We start from the raw sequence: 20,614 nt of genomic DNA, 5'->3' as shown, positions 1-20,614 counted from the left end.
AAGATTATAGTATCCAAAAAAAAAGACTCATTCCCACCTTATAAGCCTATGGCACATTGAATTTCTTGCAACCATGACTTATTATTCAAGTTTTGGGAATCGACTAAAGTATATGTGTCAGGAGAAGAGGTTGTGCATTTGTAATTCGTATTTCAAACACAAAGATGCGCATAAATTTACATGGTATAGAGGAAACGGGGATCATGTTGAAAGAAGCTTGATTGATTACATGCTCGTAGAAAGGTCAGTGATGGGAATGGTTGCTGATACGAGGGCTGTGAGAGAACGATGTGGAGGTCTGTCAGATCATATGATCGTGGTATGCAAGATCAAGCTGAGAGGATTGAGGTGGATCAAGAGAGAGAGAGGAGCAGTCAGGGAGAAAGACCTAAAGTTGAGAAGCTGAGGATCAAAGAAATTGCAGATGATTACAGGACCAAAGTAGAGGACGAGTTAGAGTCAGTGAACTGGAATGAATTGGATCTGAACAGCCTGTGGAATGCACATAGGGATTGCTTAGTTAGGAATGCTAAAGTGGTGTGTGGTGTGGCAAGAGTATCAACAAAAAGAAGGGTATGGCATGGTGGGATGAGGAGGTTGAGAGAGCAGTGGAGGAAAAAAAGAAGAAGTGGCTAAAGTGGTTACAGGATAGGGGTTCAGTTGAAGTAAGAACTGAGTATATATATATATATATATATATATATATTTTTTTTTAATGCGAGGAAGAAGGAACCAAAGGCCATGAGCCTGCAGTAACAAGCATGTAAAGAAACTAGTGAAGAGGAAAAAGAAGGAGGTAAATGATGATCTGGGAAGAAAAATGAATGTGAACTACCCTGAAAATAGAAAGTTATTCTGGAAAGAGGTGCGGAAATGTAGAAGTGAAAGTGGAAAGAAATGTGATGGTGTGAAGGATGCAGGTGGTAGGTTACTAACCCCTTGGAGATGAAGTAAGGACCAGATGGAAAGAATATTTTGAAAGCCTGATGCATGGGAATAGAGAGAGCAGAGCAGCTGTAAACATGATTGGTTTTGGGGGTGTTCAGAGAAGGAATGCAGTGCCAGGAAACGTGACACTCGCACAGGAGAAGAGCACTGTGAAGCGGCTGAAAAATGGGAAAGCAGTTGGGGTTGATGAGGTGTATGCAGAGATGCTTAAGTGTAGTGGAGAGAGTGGAATGAAGTGCTTCTTGGAGATATGTAAGAAGGCATGGATGAGTAAAACTGTGCCTGCAGAGTGGAAAAAGGCTGTGATTGTACCCCTGTACAAAAATAAAGGTGAGCAAAGTGAGTGCAAGAATTATCATGGCATAAGTTTATTTAGTGTGGTAGGGAAGCTATATGGAAGAATTATTATAGAGAAAATAAGAGAGATATCAGAAGTCCTAGTGAGTGATGAACAGGGTGGCTTTAGGAGTGGCAGAGGATGTGTGGATCAAGTATTTGCAGTGAGACAGATATTAGAGAAGGCTTGTGAGAAGGACCATAAGGTGTTTATGGCATTCATGGATCTGGAAAAAGCATATGACAAAGTGGACAGAGAGAGATTGTGGAAAGTTTTGCGCATGTATGGTGTAGATGGTAAGCTGCTAGGTGCTGTCAAGAGTTTTTATGATGGTAATGAAGCATATGTAAGGGTTAATGGGCATCTAAGTGAATGGTTCATGATTGGTGTAGGTGTGCGACAAGGTTGTGTGATGTCCCCAAGGTTGTTCAGTAGGCTATATATATATATGGATGGGGTGATGAGAGAAGTAAAAGCACGAGTAATGGAGAGAGGGATGGCGTTGGTAATGAATGGTGTTGGATGGAATATCTCAAATTTGTTGTATGCTGGTGATGCAGTACTGCTTGCAAGTACCGGACATGAACTTGGTAGGCGAGTGCAGAGTTTTGCTGATGTTTGTGAACGTCGTGCCTTGAGAGTAAATGTAGAGAAGAGTAAAGTAATGGTTATTGAGAGAGAAGGTGACTCCTAGTGTGATGTCACAGTGAATAGAGAGAGACTGGAATTGGTGAGAGAGTTCAAATACCTGGGTACAGAGATAGAAAAGAGAGGGAAATGTGCAAAAGAAGTTGAAAGTAGAGTGACACAAGGAAGAAAAGTAGCTGGTGCATTGAAAGCCTTGATAGGAAACAGAGGCTTGAGTGTTGCAGCTGCACGAGGCTTACACGAGGGAGTGTTAGTGCCTACTTTAACATATGGTTTTTAGACTATGGTGTGGGATTAAAATGAAAAGTCAAGAGTAAGAGCAGTGGAGATGGGACTGCTGAGGAATGTATGTGGAGTACAGAGGGTGTAGAGCACACAACATAATGTGATTCGTGAAAGATGCTGAGTGGGGAAGCCGGTGGACACCAAAATCGAAGAGAGCGTACTGAGATGGTATGGTTATGTGGAGAGAATGGATAACAATAGAGTGGTGAAAAAGGTATATCTGAGCGAATTTGAAGGAGGGAGGAGGCGAGGTAGGCCAAGGAGAAGGTGGAGAGATATGGTGGATGAATATGTGAGGAAGAGAGGTTTGGAAGTCGGTGAGGCTTGGGAACTGACAGGAGATCGAGCTGGCTGGATGAATGTTGTGAGGAAAAGTGCATGATCAGAGATTTTGGCACCCGTTTTTAACATGGCAACGTCTGGATTGACTCTATCGGATACGATTATGTGAAGCTACAGAACGTGGTGAATGTTTTTTGGCATATCAGGTAGAGCCAGGATTCCAGGGCTTGAATGATGAGTGAATGGAAACGTTGCCAATTGGATTGGGCAAGTTTGGGCTGTCTGGACATTGCTGCTCCTCACCCTGCCCTAGGGTGGGAAAGGAGGTCCAGATGATGATGATGATGATGATGATGATGATGATGATGATGATGATGATGATGATGATGATGATGATGATGATCATCATCATCATCATCATCATCATCATCATCATCATCATCATCATCATCATCATCATCATCATCATCATGGTGATCATGTTAGATGGTTCGGAGAGCCTTGAAGGGCCCGATACCTGCCCAGGGCCCCAACCAAATGAGCAAGTTCGCATGGTCATATTGAACGTGAGGTGTGAATGAGGCGAGCAAGAGGGTGGAAGTAGTGAATGTGTTCAAGAGTGCGAGATATGCTGTGATGACATTGTGTGCCCTCTTAAGTGTGGCAATGTTCTTCAGTCTTTCAGTTATTTAGACATTGAAGCACACATGGGAATATCCAGTGTAATGACAACTCTAAGAAAATAATGCATAAACAACAAAAATCCACAAATAAAAGAAATGAAAAAGATGAAAGTTACAAAAAGAATTTTAATAAAGTACACTGTACTTACCAGCCAGTGAATGGCAGACAGGCGTCGTCAACCTTGCTCAGTATTTCACGCTTCTTCAGAGTCAAAACCTTCTTCATTCGTTTCTCGGTTGTTGGTGGAACCATCATCACACACTCGAGGATGCCGCAGGGGAAAATCAAGACCTAAAGAAGCTAGGGAATCACCACAAATGCAACAGTGGAAGCTGCCATGGTTACAACTTGGCCAAGCACATCCACACTTGAGAGGCAAGTGGGAACTGAGGTGCGGTACTGCCATGTGAACGTGGTGTTGCCATGTCTCTACCCACGCTTGGCTATGAGCATACAAGTAAAAAAGCGCCAGACTGACCTATGAGCGCAAGGGTCATTTTCATCCAGCCAGGCAAATGTTGCCAAGTGGCAGCAACATTGGATACACTATACATCATGGCATCAGGGATGTCCAAGTGATCTGGCCGGCCAGGTGGCTTTGACCATTTGATAGGGAGGTGGACAGCCGCGCGTGCCCAGGAGTGTCCGAGTGATCCAGGCAGCCGGGGGATTTAACTGTTTTCGTCAGGAGGCGGATGGCCATTTTTGCTCAGCTGGTGGGTTGCTGTCTGTTACCCGCATGCAGGTGGGAGCTTCTGAGTGATCTGAGTGGCTGAGGAACTTTGACCATTTGATGGAGGCAGACGGCCATTTTTGCTCAGCTGGTGCGTTTTGGCCTATTACCTGTGCGTGACCAGAGAGGCTGGCCAACCGCCCGACCAATTTTGTAGAATTTCTAGGTCTCCCAACTGGCCATGTCAGAAATTTAATATTCAGATATGGACAGAAAAATCCTGATGCTGACATGATAGAGCCAAGGCCTGATGTTTGGATACAGAGCATGTTCAGAGATGGGGCGTCCAGATAATCGAGAGGTTACTGCATGCAGCTTCAGTATAATTGCATGTGTTAGTATTGGTCACCTAATGGCAGCTCTCCATGCAGCTCGATATCTGGCAGCCTCCCTATTCTGTTCCTTATCCCTGAGGTGACACTGTATGGCCTTGTCCCAGGTCTTTTTCGATCTGCCTCTCGCAACCCCACCCGTAACGTTCACATTTCTCACCTTCTGCACTCAGTTGTCATCAGCCGTTCACTCAGTATTCCCAAATCATCTCAGTCTACTCCTCCTTATCACAACACTAATACACTCCAGTCCCATCCTATCTCTCAGCTTTGCGTGTTGAAAAAACAAGCGGTAAGGGGTACCTTCTTTAGCAAGATGAGGAGAGTGGTGGCTGAACAGGGACACTGTAGACAGAAGTGTTAATGAACAGTAGAGAGCTGCAAAAGGGCAAAATTTTGGGCCAAGGTGTGTAAAATGGGTATTGTTTTCATTTTTAGTACTAAAACATGATGATTGTACTCATTTATTTTCAAACATGAGCTTCAGTTCCCACCTGGGGGGACACCCAATTTCTCACCTGGGGGGGGGACACCCACAGCTTTACTGAACTTTCAGCTTTATTGAACCAGGCTTTCCCCCAGCTAGTTCAGTATAGCAAGGGTCTACTATTCATGGATCACCTACAGTGAGAAAAGGTTTGAGGCCAAGTGTAGGACTTACACTTGAGAATATGTCAGTAAACTGAGGCTTGTTGTGGGCAATGGTCTTCAAATACATTGGGCTCATGCACCCAGCCACCCTCCACTTCCTGCGTTTGTCATGTATCATCTTCTGCTTCAGTTAGGTCACTATCAGCTTCATCTTTACCTGGCAGATACTCATCACTCAAATTTTCACTATCTTCACTCATCTAAGGGAAAATGGGGGGAGGGGGGAATGCGTGAAGATGTGCGCCAATGAGACACACACATAGGAAGTGGTTGGGTGAGTACCAGAAGTGGGAGGAGCTAAACAGAAGCCTGCTGAGCATACCTAGATATACCCAGAGTAGCAGGCAGGTGAGCTAGCACTCCCACTTTGCCTTATACAAAACATGAATGTTTGACCTTTGACATATGTCACAGTCCCACATATGTGGAATGTTATGATGTGACATACATCATGGTCTCGAAGGGGCCAAAAACCTTTACTGTAGGTGTTTGAAACAGCGAATGAGTGTGAGGCCCATTTTACTAGGCATGCTGGTGATTAGGGCATCTTCTGTTGTGTTAATTCTCTTTCCCTGCTTTCTGGGCCCTACCTCACATTGTCCTTAAGTGTAGAAATGAAATGTGAATAATGATGGTTATGACGTATTGCAGGTGTTACAGTGCTGCCGGGATCACGCAGTTCAACACCCAATCTCCTGCGAGCCACTCTGGAGCCACAGTTATTGCCAATTGACCCTATGGTTATCAACGACATCGAACGACATGCCCGGCACATTGCAACCTCAGTGGACACTTTGATAGAAAATCTCACTGGAACCCTACACAGTGTTAGTTATTTGTCTGTCTGGCTGTCTGTCTTTCCATGTGTCTGTAGTCAGTTGCCTTAATCCCAGAGATGTTGACCACAAAAAAATTACCTCCAAGTCACGCTGATAGAGAATCTAATCAGAACCCTGCAAAGTAACACTTGTGCTTGTTTTCTGTTCAGTTTTAGAGAGCACTGATTATAATACATTCTTTCTGCCTCCATGGCTCAGTTGAGAGCTAAGTACTGTGTAGTTATATTGAAGGGTTGATTTTAGTAGTAACGAAGGAGATCATTCCTGTCTCATAACTAAGACATCAAATTTCATGCAGTGGGAGCATTCACAAACTCCCAAAAGTTGCCAATCCATCTTTACCTGATAACTTAATTTGAAAAATAAAACACGGTCAACTAAACTACTGTTTTGTAAGTGTTTCCTTTATCACATAGTTCATAAGTATAATTTTATGAACTTATTTACTCAGTAAAATGAGGAAAAGAAGCTTTGGTGTGATAAAGTTGAAGGGAGTCACTAAACAAATTAAACTAGCCATCTAAACCTTGGGACAAATACAGGCAAACTCCAGTTTAAGGAATACAGTGTGGTGGTCTGCAATAATTAGGTAGTTCCATGTGAATGTAAATATCACATAGGCTTCTCCCGTCCTTTCTAATATATATTTTTATTACGAAAATAGATTATACGGCATACTTCAAGGGGAAATAAACAGCGAAAATTAGCGAACAAATGCACGTGAGGTGTTGTCAGGTGATAATTAGCCAATTCTAGGTGTATGGCAATCTCACTTACCTTATTTCTTTCTTGTATATATTATTTGGTATAAGAATAGGGCATAGGGCTTATTTTAATGGATGAAATCAGTGAAAAATTCCAGGGAAGATTTACTTAGCGGAGCACGACCAGGCAGGCGAGAGGGTAGGGTAATGGAGGGGAGGTAGGGAGGGGAGTCAAGAACGGGGAGAAATGGCTAAACTGTCAACAATGGATGGGAGTACAGATAAGATTAGGAGTGCTGACTAGTGTTGGACATTGGCATTACTGATAGATGATACAAGCCACCACTTGAAAGCCCGGGCAAATTCAATATAACACAGAATCACAAAAGTGACGCCCCATGGTATGATCCCTTGCTCCCAAGCGTCACGAAAGTGACGCCCCGCAGTTAAGGGGTTAATAATGTGTGATGAATACTAACAGACCACTTTGTTGTTTTATGCATTTTACTGACTGTTCTGCAGTATTTTATCTGGTAGATTATCTATAGAAAATGGTATGATAACCAGTTATTACAGAATTGAAGAATTTATGTACCATATGCTTTTTCATGAATATCTTGGAAGGGATTTTAAAAAACACATGGCTGTGTGAGCCAGGAAGAGTTGACTGAGTTCCAAAGTAAATTACCTGGCGATCACTGGCAACTTCTGAGTTTGTGAACGCACCCATTAAGATAGTATTAAAGCTGTCGGAGTGGTCCATTTGAGCCAGGTGAAAGAAAACCAACAAACCAAGAAGAACCCCTTCAGTTTGGTGACCAATCAGTCTACCTATAGCCAGGAGCCTATCTGTAATTAACTAGAAGCCATGATCCCAGAGGGGGTGGTCACAAACAAAATGCCTCTGTGTTAACTTTCCATTCACCATCAAGTTGCCTTCCCTCCAACTCACCATATCCTTACTCATTTGCCTCTCCACCTCATCCTAAGTCTCCCTGTCCCCCTCCCCCCTCCACCTCACTTATGTACATCCTCCTAGTTAGTCATTTTTACATTTTTATATTCAGATGGCAGTTTATCTGTTGTAGTATTAACCCTTTCAGGCTGATGATATATTTTTTATTTTATTGCAGTTGTTATTGTCAGTGTCATAGGCACATCTGAACATGAACCTGGTGAATTGCAGGCTGAAGTTGCCCATCTGCAGTCTGCCATCCTCCTTATGGAGAATAGGGAGGGAGCTGAGGGACATTCACATAACCAGGCAACAGAGCTATCCATTTATAATCAGTGCCACCACATGAAGGTGACCCACTCTAAGAACCATAATTAACTCGTGTAGCCATCAAACAATTGTATTCACGTTAAGTGAGACTATATTTACTGGAAGGGTTAGAAAAGTTCATTGTGTATAAGAGGCCTTTCAAAAGTTGTATAAAATTTTCAGTGATGGAACATTATTGTGGTGTTGGAGTTCAGGTATTAAGTGAAGTGCAGGGAAGTGAAATATCTGCCAGCCCAGGTGAGTTGTAAACTATCACATATTTCCCACTATGTAATGTGGATTCGGTTAATATACACACCCATGATTTGGCAAGGGATGTTTATTAAGAAAATTTACTGAATTTAATTTCCTGATTAAAACTTGGAAATTTATTCATTTTACACAGTCAGTTTTGCTATATCGCACTGGAAAATACCGTACTGCACATGCTAGGTGCACTGAAATATTTTTATTACCAAAATCCATAAAAATGTTGCATAAAAAAGTGTGAAAAGGAAAAATTTAAAAGTGAATATGGTGACTACACTGAGTGACAAGCCAAATTGTTTCCTGTACAGTACACCAGGAAGCCATTTACTATGCTGGGTGGCAATCATATAACCAAATTATGTCACCTGGTAGTTTATTGGGTAATTAAGGTGCTCCAATTGCATTGAGCCTGTGCAGGCTTATATTAAAGGGGTGGTTGGGGTTTATTGCTCACATAATGTCATGCAGGGATGAGTGAGGCTGGTCACTCTCATCTTAAATGTCAGGACCGACTTGCTTAGCCCCAGGCCTCGATGCTCCTCATGGGACACCACCAGATTAGATGATGATGATGATGAATATTTCATTCATCATTAATTTGCCCAGCTTCTTCTGTGTCGTCTTCTTCAAAACCAGAAAATTCATTGGTCTCTGATAATTAGCTATCATTGTCAACAAGCAATAGTTATTCTTCTGCACTGTCTGAAGTGTTGCTGATGCCACACTTCTTAATGACTTCATAACTGTCACCGACTGCAAATTATCTGAGGCAGTTTGTACCCAGTTACATACCCGAGCAATTGTTGACTACTTCATACATCCATTAGTTGTTAAGTCATGGTGTTGGCTTCTCATCTGCTGTGCCCATTATTGTTTCATGAATGCCTTAAAGGGTTTGCTAATAGAGACATACAGTGGTTGCAGCTGGCACATTAGTCAGTCTGGAGTCACAGCTAGTTTCAGCCTTAATTTTGTATCCTTATGGTATTTTTTGTTTTCTCAGTCTTATGGGTGCAGGACTGGGTCAACACTAATAAGGCCAGTTTCTTGGGGTCACCAGGATGCCATGACCATACTTTTTCCAACCACAATTTTGTTCCATCGTCTTCCAGCCATCCCTTTCGATGGACATGAACAAAAATTCCTGGAGGCATTTTTTTTTTTTTTTTTTTTGTATGGTTTTCCTTTTCAGGATTAAAAGAGGTGGAAGTCTTGTTCCTTCAGCTAAACAGAAGAACATGGCATTATTGTAAAATGTGTCTTTTTGAGACCTGATGACTTTACAGTGACATTTTTAGCACCTCTAACATTTAGACACTAGTTTGAAGGCACATCAAATGTTAGTGGTACTTCATTCCCAGTCTGATTGTGCTTCTGCTAGTTTCCCTCCTGGCATTTATGACAAATCTGTGAAATTTAGCAATTTTATCATCATACTGTTCCTGCATTTTCTGAGCCATCCTTGTATGCGTTCTCATTGCTAGACCATTTCGCTTCATGAACCTGTTACATCTACTTGTTTTACCTCCAAAATCGTCATTTTTGTGTTATGCTTCCATGGTTTTTGCATCACTAATAATAATTTTTGTTGACACAGTGTAATTGCAGTTTTGCTGATCTTTTACCCAAGTTTCCAGCTATTTTTCTAACTCTTTCCAATTTCCTCTCAGTCTGCGAAAGTTATACTTCATCTGATTCGCCTTTCTGAGTTCATCTTGTTTTCTCCACTAATGTATTAGGCTATCATGTGGCCCAAATTGTTTCTGTGCTCCTCTGTTTCCATGTTCTTTAACATAACTCACGACCTGCAGTTTGTAGCCTATCGTGTAAACAGTTCTTTTCTTTACTAGAGCCCTTTTAAAAAGGTACTAGCACTCTGAAATATGTTTTGTATGTCATGGATGCACTGCATGTTGTTTTCTTTACTTTTTATATTCAAGAATTCCATTGTTGGCCTGAGATTTCGTGTCCATACCCTAAGCAGCGTTTTACAGAAACTGATAGAAGGACAACTTGGACCCACCCCTTTGTTTAATTTCAGTTATGGAGGCTCCAACATGCTTGCATATATTGGCAGTTTTCACCTAATGGTGGCCATCCATGGTGCTCAATCTGTGGCAGCCTCCCTATTCAATCCTTATCCCTGAGGCCACATTCTGCGACCATGTCCCAGGTCTTTTTCGGTCTGCCTCTCCTACCCCTACCTCCTATGTTAGCACTTGCCACTCTCAGCACTCACTTGTCTTCCCCCATCCTCTCCACATGCCCAAACCTTCTCAGTCTACCTCTCCATCTTAACACCAGTACACTCTAGTCCCATTCTTCCTTTTAGCACTTCATCTTATACCTAGCCCCCTCAGACCCCGCATTCAAGGATGCACTGCACAGCCACCTAACTGTTGTCAGTTCTGTACACTTGAGCCTGTGAATATCCTCTTCATTAACTGACCAGGTCTCGTTGCCATACAGAATTATACTCCTAACAAATGCCGCATACAAAGATCCCTTAGCACGGAGGAAGAGCCCTGTCAGTGTTAGGAGAGGCAACAGCTCCCTGAACTTCTTCCAGTCACTCCTTACTCTAGCCACAGAGCTAGTTCCAGCCCCACCTGCAGCACATAACATGTCTCCCAAGTAACAAAACTATTCCACACACTTGAGACTCACCAGCAAAATCAATCCTTTCACACCTGACAATCTCCACATGCTCTTCCTGACACATTGCACATATGAAATGAGCATTATCACACTGTCCACCTCTAATACCACTGCATCTCTTATGCACCCACTTATCACAGTCACTGCAAGTGATGAAATTACTTCCCACACCCTTGTGGCAAACCACACATGGCCACATTCCCTCTTCATTGACAGTACCGCCACCAGACCCAAATACCATCACTCTTGTTCTGTCTGTATTTACTCTCAAGCTCTTATGCCTCATACCCTCTCTCCACTTTCTAAATCTTTCCCTCACCTCCCTTTCATTCTCTGCAGTCAACACCAGTCATTGGCTTACAGAATCTCCCACGGGAGTCTATTTCTGAAGTCACGTGAGAGGGCTTCAAGCACCATGATAAACAACAAGGGGCTTAAGACTGACCCCTGATGCACACCAGCACTCATGGAAAACTCATCTCTAAAATCTCCATTCACGCTCACCTGGGTGCGAGCACTCACATACATAACCATAACCACTCTAACCAGCCACTCCTCGATCCCAAGCTCATCAAGTACAATATTTCTGTTCAGTGTATGATCATAATAGATTGGTACACAAATAGTGGTTGGGAAGCACACTAAATAAACGAACACCAAAGAAATAGAGAAATTTGGACTCCAGTAAATAAACATGCACTTGCGACTCATTTACTCCTCCCACATATATTGAGAAGTTAGAGAAAAGATGTTACAGGTGCGAGATACTTAAACAGTATAGAGAAACAAACAAGGTTAGGCCATTGAGTGATTATGCGCTGACTCATGGTGGCCTTGGCTCTCATATGTGGCAGTTATTTTCACTTGATATTGTTATATTATCATTTGTCGACGTATACAGTCACACCTCAATATGTGATTAAGTACAGTATGTGAAAACTTAACGCGTACCAATTTATTTTATACCAAGGTTGATTTAACATTGGTTCACTGGGAATGTGTTAAAGGGCAATGGCCACATAATATAAAATCTTAAAAAACATTTCTGCCACCCACCTGAAGTATGTGCTAGGCTGGTCTGAGTCATCACCAATGGCCCCCCCTGAGGCTGGGGTACAGCTGGAGGGCCTGGACAATCACTCCAGGTCCTTAGGAGGAGATGAGGAGGGATGGAGAGAGAGAAGTGGTGAGGCCGAGGGAATGCATGGCAGTGTGTCTGAGGAAGAGCATCACAGTCTTATGGCGGGGGAGCATCAGGGTGCGCCATGCAACAATGAAGATACAAACAAGATGGAGGCAGGATGTAGCATTTGCATCCCGCTCATTGATGGCCTTGTCTCTTCCTCGGTGGTGGTGGTTTTTGCAAGGGGGAAAGAGGAGGTGATAGTGGGCTGTAGTGCTGCCTTTTTCTTAGTCGCCAGGAGCTCCCTGTACAGCCCCAAACGTTACTTTAGCCATGCATGACCGTGTCACTCCTTGCCAGGTTCATGTCTTTGTCCTGGATGTATGAAGTGGCATTGTCAGTCTTGGGAAGGCACTCATTCAGTGTCTTGATGTTCAGGACATGAATGCCTCCTCCTTCCCACCATCCTTGACACTTTCCAGTGCCTCTGCCACCCAGTCCCATAACTGAGTGAGCTCCTCTGTGGAGAGTTACTCATTGTGGCTCTCCAGGACCACTTGCACATCAGCCTGGTAGTCTTCGTCAAACCTCGTCTTGTTTGAGGTGTAAGGATTTCACGGTGGATGCTCTCCACTGCCAGAACCCTATCCCTGTGAAGGAATGAGCAAAGGAATGAATGCACTCTGGCCCTACTTTGCTCCAGATGGCATTCAGTATTCTCAGCTATACCACTTTCCATGCCACCATGATGTTATCAATGACATTCCTTGCGTTGTATTTTTTCCAAAACTAGCTTACTGGATTAGTCTACCCCAAGTCACTCACCCTCACCATTTGTTTCATGGTGCAGCAGAGGTAGTGGGCTAGGTACACCACCTTGATATTGTCCACCCAGTCCTCCATATCATCTGGGTGACTTTTGGCCATTGTCCACCAGGAGGAGGAAGCTGTTTGTCAGATTGCTTTGGCTGGCATAGTCACACAAGCAGGGGAACAGCTAACCTGCCATGTATGATTGGTAGAATGCAAAAGCCATCCAGGTCCTGGGGTTACTGTTCCAAGTAATCACCAGTTTCTTATCCCCAGCCAGTGTCCAGGGGTTGGTTTAATAATATTCAAGCAGAGGTTTCTGTTTAAGGTTCCCCCGGCATTCACATCTAAGAGGAGGGCCACCCTTGCCTTAAATATGTGGTTTGAGTAGTCTGGCCCCCTCATGTGCTCCTGATGGAGAACAAATGACGAAATAATAGAATGCATACCATTTTTCAAATGTTGAATTCTTCCCAATTGGCAGTGCATCCATAAATAATAATGCCAGGAAAAAATGTCTGGATAATGATCCCTGTGAGGTGGAGTAGAAATTCTGAAGACTTAATTGGTGAGGGGTTGAGTGTGACACATTTAAATGAGCATGCAGTTGATTAGTTCTCCCGCTTTCAAGTTTTTCCTCACCCCATCCTTAGGTGGAAAAAAGAGGCTGGGATGATACTGATGATGATGATGTTGATGATGGTTGTAACACTGATAATGTCATCATGTTTTCTCTTTCCTTGCTTTGTGAACCCTTCCCTATCACATGTATATGTGAGGAGAAGAGGTCAGGATGACAACAGTGATGGTGATGATGATGATGATGAACTCTTCCAGATTTCGGCTTTGACCGTGGATTGTGTAGAGACTTACCGTGATGCAGTGTGCAAGACCTGTGATGCAGTTGATGCCAATATTAAGGTTAGTTATTTAATCTCTTCACTCTACAGCATTTGTTCTAACATGACATAGATCCCTAACCCCTTTCATGGCAATTGATGGCCAGTTGTAGCTGTATTGGAGAATTGATTTGGCTGGTAACCAAGGAGACTCATTCCTTCCTTATCATAAAGCTAATTGAATTTCATGCAATTAATATCAGGTGAAAACAAACAAACTGCAGATATACTCCTTCTAGTCTAACAGCTAATTACTAGTGTTGAAGTGAGTGCTTTGCATAGGTTCAGTCCCCAAGAGGTGACTGGAGACTTTGATCATGTAATGTCACCAAGGGAAATAGGCTTATCAATTGCTTACATTGTGCTGGACCATGGTAGCCAAGCTTACACCTCAAAGGGCATAAGATACAGTTGGCTGTTACCATCCATTCATATGCAGATGACACAACACCTCACAAATCATTCACACTCAAACACCCTTTCACAAAGTTCACTACCTCTGACTCTCAACTCAGTGCAGCCATCTCCATAAATCAAGACTTATCATAGATCAGTGAATGGGAATAAAATAACTTTGTCTCATTTAGGTTAATGCTAGTAAAACCAAATATATACAATTTACTAATAGACAGATATTGTGAGATTCATATATTACCTTCAGTGCTACTAATATTTTTCTCTCCAAAAGTATTGAAATTCTCAGTGTTTCGCATAACAATGCCCTCAGCTGGACGTCTCACGTCAGATCATTTGCTTAAACTGCCTCAAAGAAACTTGGATTATTGTACAGAGTCCGTAACTTCTTCACTGATGAGAAATCAGCTATATTTTGTAAGTGTCATGTACATTTTCAGGTATAATATTGCTCACTCTTGTGGAATAGATGTGGAGAGGTTGCATTAAAACAACTACACAAAATTCAGAACAAAGCTGTTGGAATTGTTAATAACCCTATCTATCTATCTATCTATCTATCTATCAATAGCCCGACGCCCTAATCCCCCAAAGGGTGGCTGCAGACAAAACGCCTCCAAGTCATTCTGTCACCCACGATTTGACTTCCCTCCCCCCAACTTGCTCCCCCCTCCCTCATATACCTCTCAACTCCATCTCTTCACCTCATCCTTGGTCTTCCCCTTCCTCTCCCTCCCTCCACTTCACCCTGCTGTTACAAATAAACTGCTGTACCTCCCCTACAAGTAAGAAGGAATGTTGCCTTCCTTGCATTATTTTACAGATACATTTTTGGCAAGTGCTCAGACGAAGTTACATCCATTGTGCCACCTCTCCATGCCTTCCCTTGTGCTACACGGGCATCTGGTAGCACCCATGACTGGAATGTCACACAGCCATATTGCAGAACTTCTGTCTATCAGAATTCTTTTATTCCTCCAACTGCATCTCTTTGGAACTTGCTTCCCCAGAGTTGTTTCCCCTCAAACTTCAACCTACAGCTGTTCAAGTTCTGCTGTTACAGATTTTTTATGAATGGAGGATGCCATTAATCTGGTGTATGGATTATTAATTTTTTATTCATTTGTTTTTCCTTCCTCTGTTCTGTTATTTAAAAAATAAAAAAAGAGTTAGGATGGTGATGCTAATGCTGTTGATTTTCTCTCAAAAGATTAAGATGTGTATAGACTAAATTCTGTCTTAAATGATGTGAAACATTCTTCTGGTTAATGACCAAATGGTTATAGTTGATTTGTTATCTGAGGGAACTAGACAACTTCCTTAACTTGAATTCAAAGTCATGGTTGCACGGTACTGTATTCATTTGGCCATAGTTGTAGGCTAGGACAGAGTCTCCGTGGGTACTAGTAAAATCTAATCTCCAGTATGAACTCATTTAGACTTAAACTGAGCTGAAAGGCTTAGTATTACAGTCAAGTCGCCTATGGCGCGTACTTCTATGGTATGGTTTTCCATGACACGGCAAGGTGCCAGAACCAAAGAAAACTAACCATGCACATAAAATACCTATGGTGTGGGGACGTGGCAAGGTTTGAAACGCATCTCTTGCCTTGGAACCCCCAACCCTACCCCTTCCACTTTAGCACTATCGTCATCGGAGTTAGGTACGTTTAGTATTTTATGCCCTTAAAGCCCTTTATTATTTATTGTTTAGTGTTTAATTTGTGTGTAATACATGCATTGACTAATTGCTTGATTGTGTGCGTGTGTAAAGTGTGGGAAAATGGGGAAAAGTGGGGTGAAAAGGGGGACTTTGGGCAAATGTCCAGAACTAAATTCCATTTTTCCCATAAGTTTAGTTATTTGTATGGCACGGTTTTCTATGGTGCGGACTTGGCCTAGAACCATTTAGCCGCACCTTAGGCAACCTGACTGTAGTAAAATCTAATCTCCAGTATGAACTCATTTAGACTTGAAGTGAGCTGAAAAACTTAGAGATCTTTGCCATAGTAGAAAAAAAAATGCACTAAACAAACACACACACACACACACACACACACACACACACACACACACACACACACACACACCGGAGAGTGAGAGAGTTTATAACAGCTTACTGTTCTGGTGGAATAGTGCTTATTGAGGTGAGAGTTAGATTGTTGTTTGAGGCCCTAAACAATAATGATTTTTTTTTTTTTTTTTTGTGAACTGATGCCTTTGAGAAACAGATGATCAGTTATGATGATGATGATGATCATTTTTCTCATAATTTACTTTTCAGTCTATGTATCAGCTAATGGCCAAGACAGAGGAGTTAAGCAAGTCAATGAAGCCCATCTACAAACTACAGGAACAAATGTATCCTTTTTGTATAATGTTTCTCTCTCTCTCTCTCTCTCTCTCTCTCTCTCTTTCATGTATGTGTAAATATATATATATATATATAGATATATATTTCGCTTTGTTTTCATTTTTAACGGCTCCAACATGCATGCATGCATCGGCGTTGGTCACTTGATGATGGCTCTCCATGCTACTCAATCACTGGCAGTCTCCCTGTTCAGTCCTTTTTCACTGAACACATTCTATGACCTTGTCCCACTTTTTCGGTCTGCCTCTTGCAACCTTGCCCCCATTATTAACACTTCTCACTTTCTGCATTCATTGTCATCCCCCATCCTCTCCACATGCCCAAATCATCTAAGTCTACCTCTCCTTATCACAGCATCAGTGCACTACAGTCCATTGATTCCTTTTAACTTTTCCATCATAAACCTAGCCCCCCCTAGGCCTGGCATTCAAGGAGGCACTGCACATCCACCTAATCATTGTTATTTCTGTAAGTTTGAGTGTGCAAATATCCCCATCTATTACTGCCCAGGTCCCACTACCATACAGCATTACGCTTCTAAGACACGCTGCATACAAAGATCCCTTAGCACAGCAGGAGAGCACTCTCATTGTTAGGAGAGGCAACAGCTTCCTTAACTTCTTCCAACCACTCCTCGCTCTAGCCACAGAGCTAGCTCCAGCCCCACCTCTAGCACATAACATGTCTCCCAAGTAACAAAACTCTTCCACACATTCAAGAGACTCATCAGCATGACCAATATTATTGTGCTTGACAATCTCCGCATGCTTTCCCAACACTCTGCACATGAAATGAGCATTATCTCACAGTGTAACTCTGATACCACTACATCTCTTATGTAGTCACTTATTACTGACAGTGCACATGAAATGAGCATTGTCTCACAGCGTAACTCTGATACCACTACATCTCTTATGTATTCACTCATTACAGACAGTGCACTAGATGGAATTACTTCCCATGCCGTGCATTGAAATCACACATGTCCACTCTCCCTTTTCTTTGACAGTGCCGCCACCAACCCTAGATACCATCACCATTGTTTTATCTGCATTTACTATGAAGCCCTTGTGCCCCATATCATCTCTCCACTCCCCAAATCTCTCCCCTGTCTCCCTTTCATTCATTTAAGTCAATACCAAGTCATCAACAGACAACATCTCCCACGTGAGCCCATTTTGGAAATCATGTGAGATGGCTTCAAGCACCATGATAAACAGTAAGGGGCTGGAGACTAACCCCTTGATGCACACCAACATTCACGGAAAGCTCGTCACTCAAATCTCCATTCCCTCCATTCACTCCTGTTAATTGTCTCTCCCTCTTTCATGTCTTTTTTTTTTTCCCTAGCTTACTGGGCTTTACTTCATCCAGTCCTTTGTTATTTAAAAAAAAAAAAAAAAAAGTTAAGATGAGGTTGAGGATGAGAGAAGTCTTAACAGTCAGTGGTTTAATTTTGTATTTGTATTTCAAACATGTACACCTGCACAGGTGCATGAGAAGGATGCCTTCATGTGCTAACACCTGTCCAGTTATACAAACTTTCCTCAGTTCCCTCCCTGTCTTCTGAACAGAGGATGGTGGACTGTAGGAGACAGGGAACTTCAGCCTGTAATCCACTGGGTTCACATTCAGATGAGCTTGGGACCACAACAATAGCAAGAGCAGTTGCTGAACACATAAAATACGTGTTCTTCCTGTATCCATATCCTGTATCATTTTCCAGCTGTGCTGCTAGAAATATATTTTTCCTTAGCGGCTTTTCAGTAAAGAGGTTCGTCGTTTGCTTGACATGTTTGAAAATATTATCCATTCCAGTGGTTCATGAGTTCCATTTTCCCCAGCAAGTGGTGGGAAGTAAGTGGCTTTGGATATTTCGTAGCATCTCTTCTCTCATAATTTATTCTTCAGGTTGTTCTTCAGTTTTCTCTTGTTTAATAGTGATGCAGACTGTGTCAGCACAGGCATACCCCAATATCCTGCGCATCGATAACTGACAACTTGCTACACCGAACAAAAGAATTTGGGGAACATTCTCACAGTCTGAAGAGCCATTGCTTCACTAGTCTGAACACTCCGCCACTCCCTAGGTTTCAAACACACGCATTCGAATGCGGATGTGGTGGTGCACATGGCTCTCCCCGTCCTCCCTTCATCCTGTCACTTCTCCCACCATCCTAACCCCCCCCCCACTCCCCACCAGCTGATCAAAAATGGCCATCTGCCTCCTCATTGAACATTCAGAGTCACTCAGCTGGCCTCGTGCTGCACACTGGTAATAGATCCTAGCCCACCAGCCAAGCAAAAATGGCCGTGTTACCTCCCTGCTGAATGGTCAAAGTCACCTGGCCAAGAAGAAGAGGGAAGGAGGGAAGAGAAGATGTAAGAAACAAAGGGAGTGAAAGAAGAGAGAGAGTGGGAAGAAGATGAACATGGGAGAGTGAGAGGGAGAATGTGAGAAGGAGAGAAGAAAACAAGGGGGATAGAGAAGCTAGAGAGGAAGGGAATGAAAGAGAATGTGAGGAGAGGGAGGGAGGGAAGATAAAGTGTGAGAAGCAGAGGGAGTGAAAAATGAGAAAGGGAAGGCAGAAAGGGAAAATGGGGGAGAAAGTGAGGGGAAGAGAAAAAAACAGAGGGGGAGAGAGAGAGAATAAGGAGGAAGGGAAGGAAAAAGAGAGAGTATGAGGAGAAAAAGGAGGGAGGGAGGGAGGAGTTATGAGACGCAAAGGGAGGAAAAGACGAGAGAGGGAGGGAAAGAGGAAGAACGTGAAGGGAGAGAAGAAAACAATGGGAGAACTAGAGAGAAGGGTGAGAGAACTGAGAGGGAGGGAGGGAAAGAAAGAAAACATGAGAAGAAGAGGGAGGGAGAGAAAATAAGGTGTGAGAAGCAGAGAGAGGGAAGAAAAATAAAATGAGAGAGGGAGGGAGGGAGAAAGTGAGGGGGAGAGAAGAAAACAGAGGGAGAAAGAGAGAGACTAGGAAGGAAGGGAAGGAAAAAGAGAGTGAAAAGAAGGGGAAGGGAAGGAAGATAAGAAGCTGTGAGAAGCAAAGAGAGGGAAAGAAAAGAGATGGAGGGAAGAAAATGACTTAGGGGTAGGGAAAGTGGGTGCAAAAAACATGAGGCAGGCAGACTAAGTAGGGAGGGAAGGTTGGAGAAGGAGGGAAAGAAGGGGAAGAAAAAAGAGGGAGAATGCTAAAGATGTATGGGAGGGAGGAAAGGAAGAAACAGGGAATGAGGTGAAGGAGGATGTGAAAGGTTTAGAAGGAGGAAAGGAAAAAAAGTGAAAATTCGGACATAAGGAGGATTGTGTGTGTGTGTGTGTGTGTGTGTATGTGCATGCATGTGTGCGTGCGTGTGAGAGAGAGAGGGGGGGGGAGAGGTGGTTTGTGTCTTTCAGGTCTCCGTGGTGTCATCTCGCTCATTTATCATCTCTCCATCGTTTCTCCTCTTGTTTGCTGAGTCAGTGCTGCCAGGCGTGTCTCCCTCCCCATCCCTCTGCCCTCCTCCATCCCCACTTGTGTGCTGCCTGCCTTGCCTTTGCTCTCCACTCTGGCTGTGTCAGTTACCGTAAATGTATCTCACCACTCTACCTCTTACCACCATACTTTCACGCATTACCTTCTTGCATATGTGATGTTTGATGTCCCATTTTTTAGCAATAATATTGTTTATGAGTATACTAACATTACCTATGGTGTCTAACATTACCTATGGTGTTTCTGTGTCAGTCTCTACTGACTAAGGTATATGAGAGTTTGGGTTTGGGCCTGGAATGCATCTCCTGCTCTTGTTCAGTGTCTTGTGGGGTAAATTGCTTTGATATCCAACATACTCGCTGTCTGAACACTCCCACCATTACACAACACCGCCGGATATCAGGGTATGCCTGTACTGTAATTAGAGGATATAAATAGTGTATTTGGGAATGCCATGGTGTAATATGCAAAATAAATCTTTAAGGAAGTAGTACAGTGAAGCCTCCAATACCACCTAAAATAGTGACCTTTAACCTCAACTCATGATGTAATGCAGATACTGAAAATGAACTGCTTGGGACAAAACCTGTTATACTATTCCATTGCGTATACTTCACACTTCCGGCAAACGCATCACTTCCTTCTTGATGCATCACATTAGAGAGAATCATCTCTTGGCAGAGGAACACACTGCCCCTCTCAGGAGAGAGATGATAGCCAGTAGAAAGAAGTGGAAAAGTCGAAATATTTGGTGTCATTTTGTCTCCAGTTGTACTAGGTCTTAGAGATTATTCAGTAATACTTACATTGTTATCACATTGGCTTTGTGTACTGTATTGCTTTACGTTAACTAATTGTTGAGTGCAGGTAATGCAGTTTAAT

General features: G+C 42.9%; 1 protein-coding gene across 1 annotated transcript in view; it reads left to right on the top strand.

The window, feature by feature from the left end:
• BORCS6 (BLOC-1 related complex subunit 6) overlaps positions 1 to 18,954 on the top strand; it is a 32,681-nt gene extending 13,727 nt beyond the window's left edge. Inside the window, exons 5-8 of the mRNA XM_080278784.1 lie at positions 5,552 to 5,727; positions 13,406 to 13,489; positions 16,166 to 16,242; positions 18,023 to 18,954. Coding sequence (XP_080134910.1) covers positions 5,552 to 5,727; positions 13,406 to 13,489; positions 16,166 to 16,242; positions 18,023 to 18,083 — 398 coding nt within the window. The 3' untranslated portion in view covers positions 18,084 to 18,954. The remainder of the gene's footprint in view (positions 1 to 5,551; positions 5,728 to 13,405; positions 13,490 to 16,165; positions 16,243 to 18,022) is intronic.
• The last annotated feature ends 1,660 nt before the right edge of the window (positions 18,955 to 20,614 follow it).

The sequence above is a fragment of the Coenobita brevimanus genome, chromosome 75, assembly GCF_032717465.1.
Source record: "Coenobita brevimanus isolate Jiangsu-jjx chromosome 75, ASM3271746v2, whole genome shotgun sequence".
Taxonomy (NCBI): Eukaryota; Metazoa; Arthropoda; class Malacostraca; order Decapoda; family Coenobitidae; genus Coenobita; species Coenobita brevimanus.
This window is presented reverse-complemented; position numbering and strand designations above follow the sequence as displayed.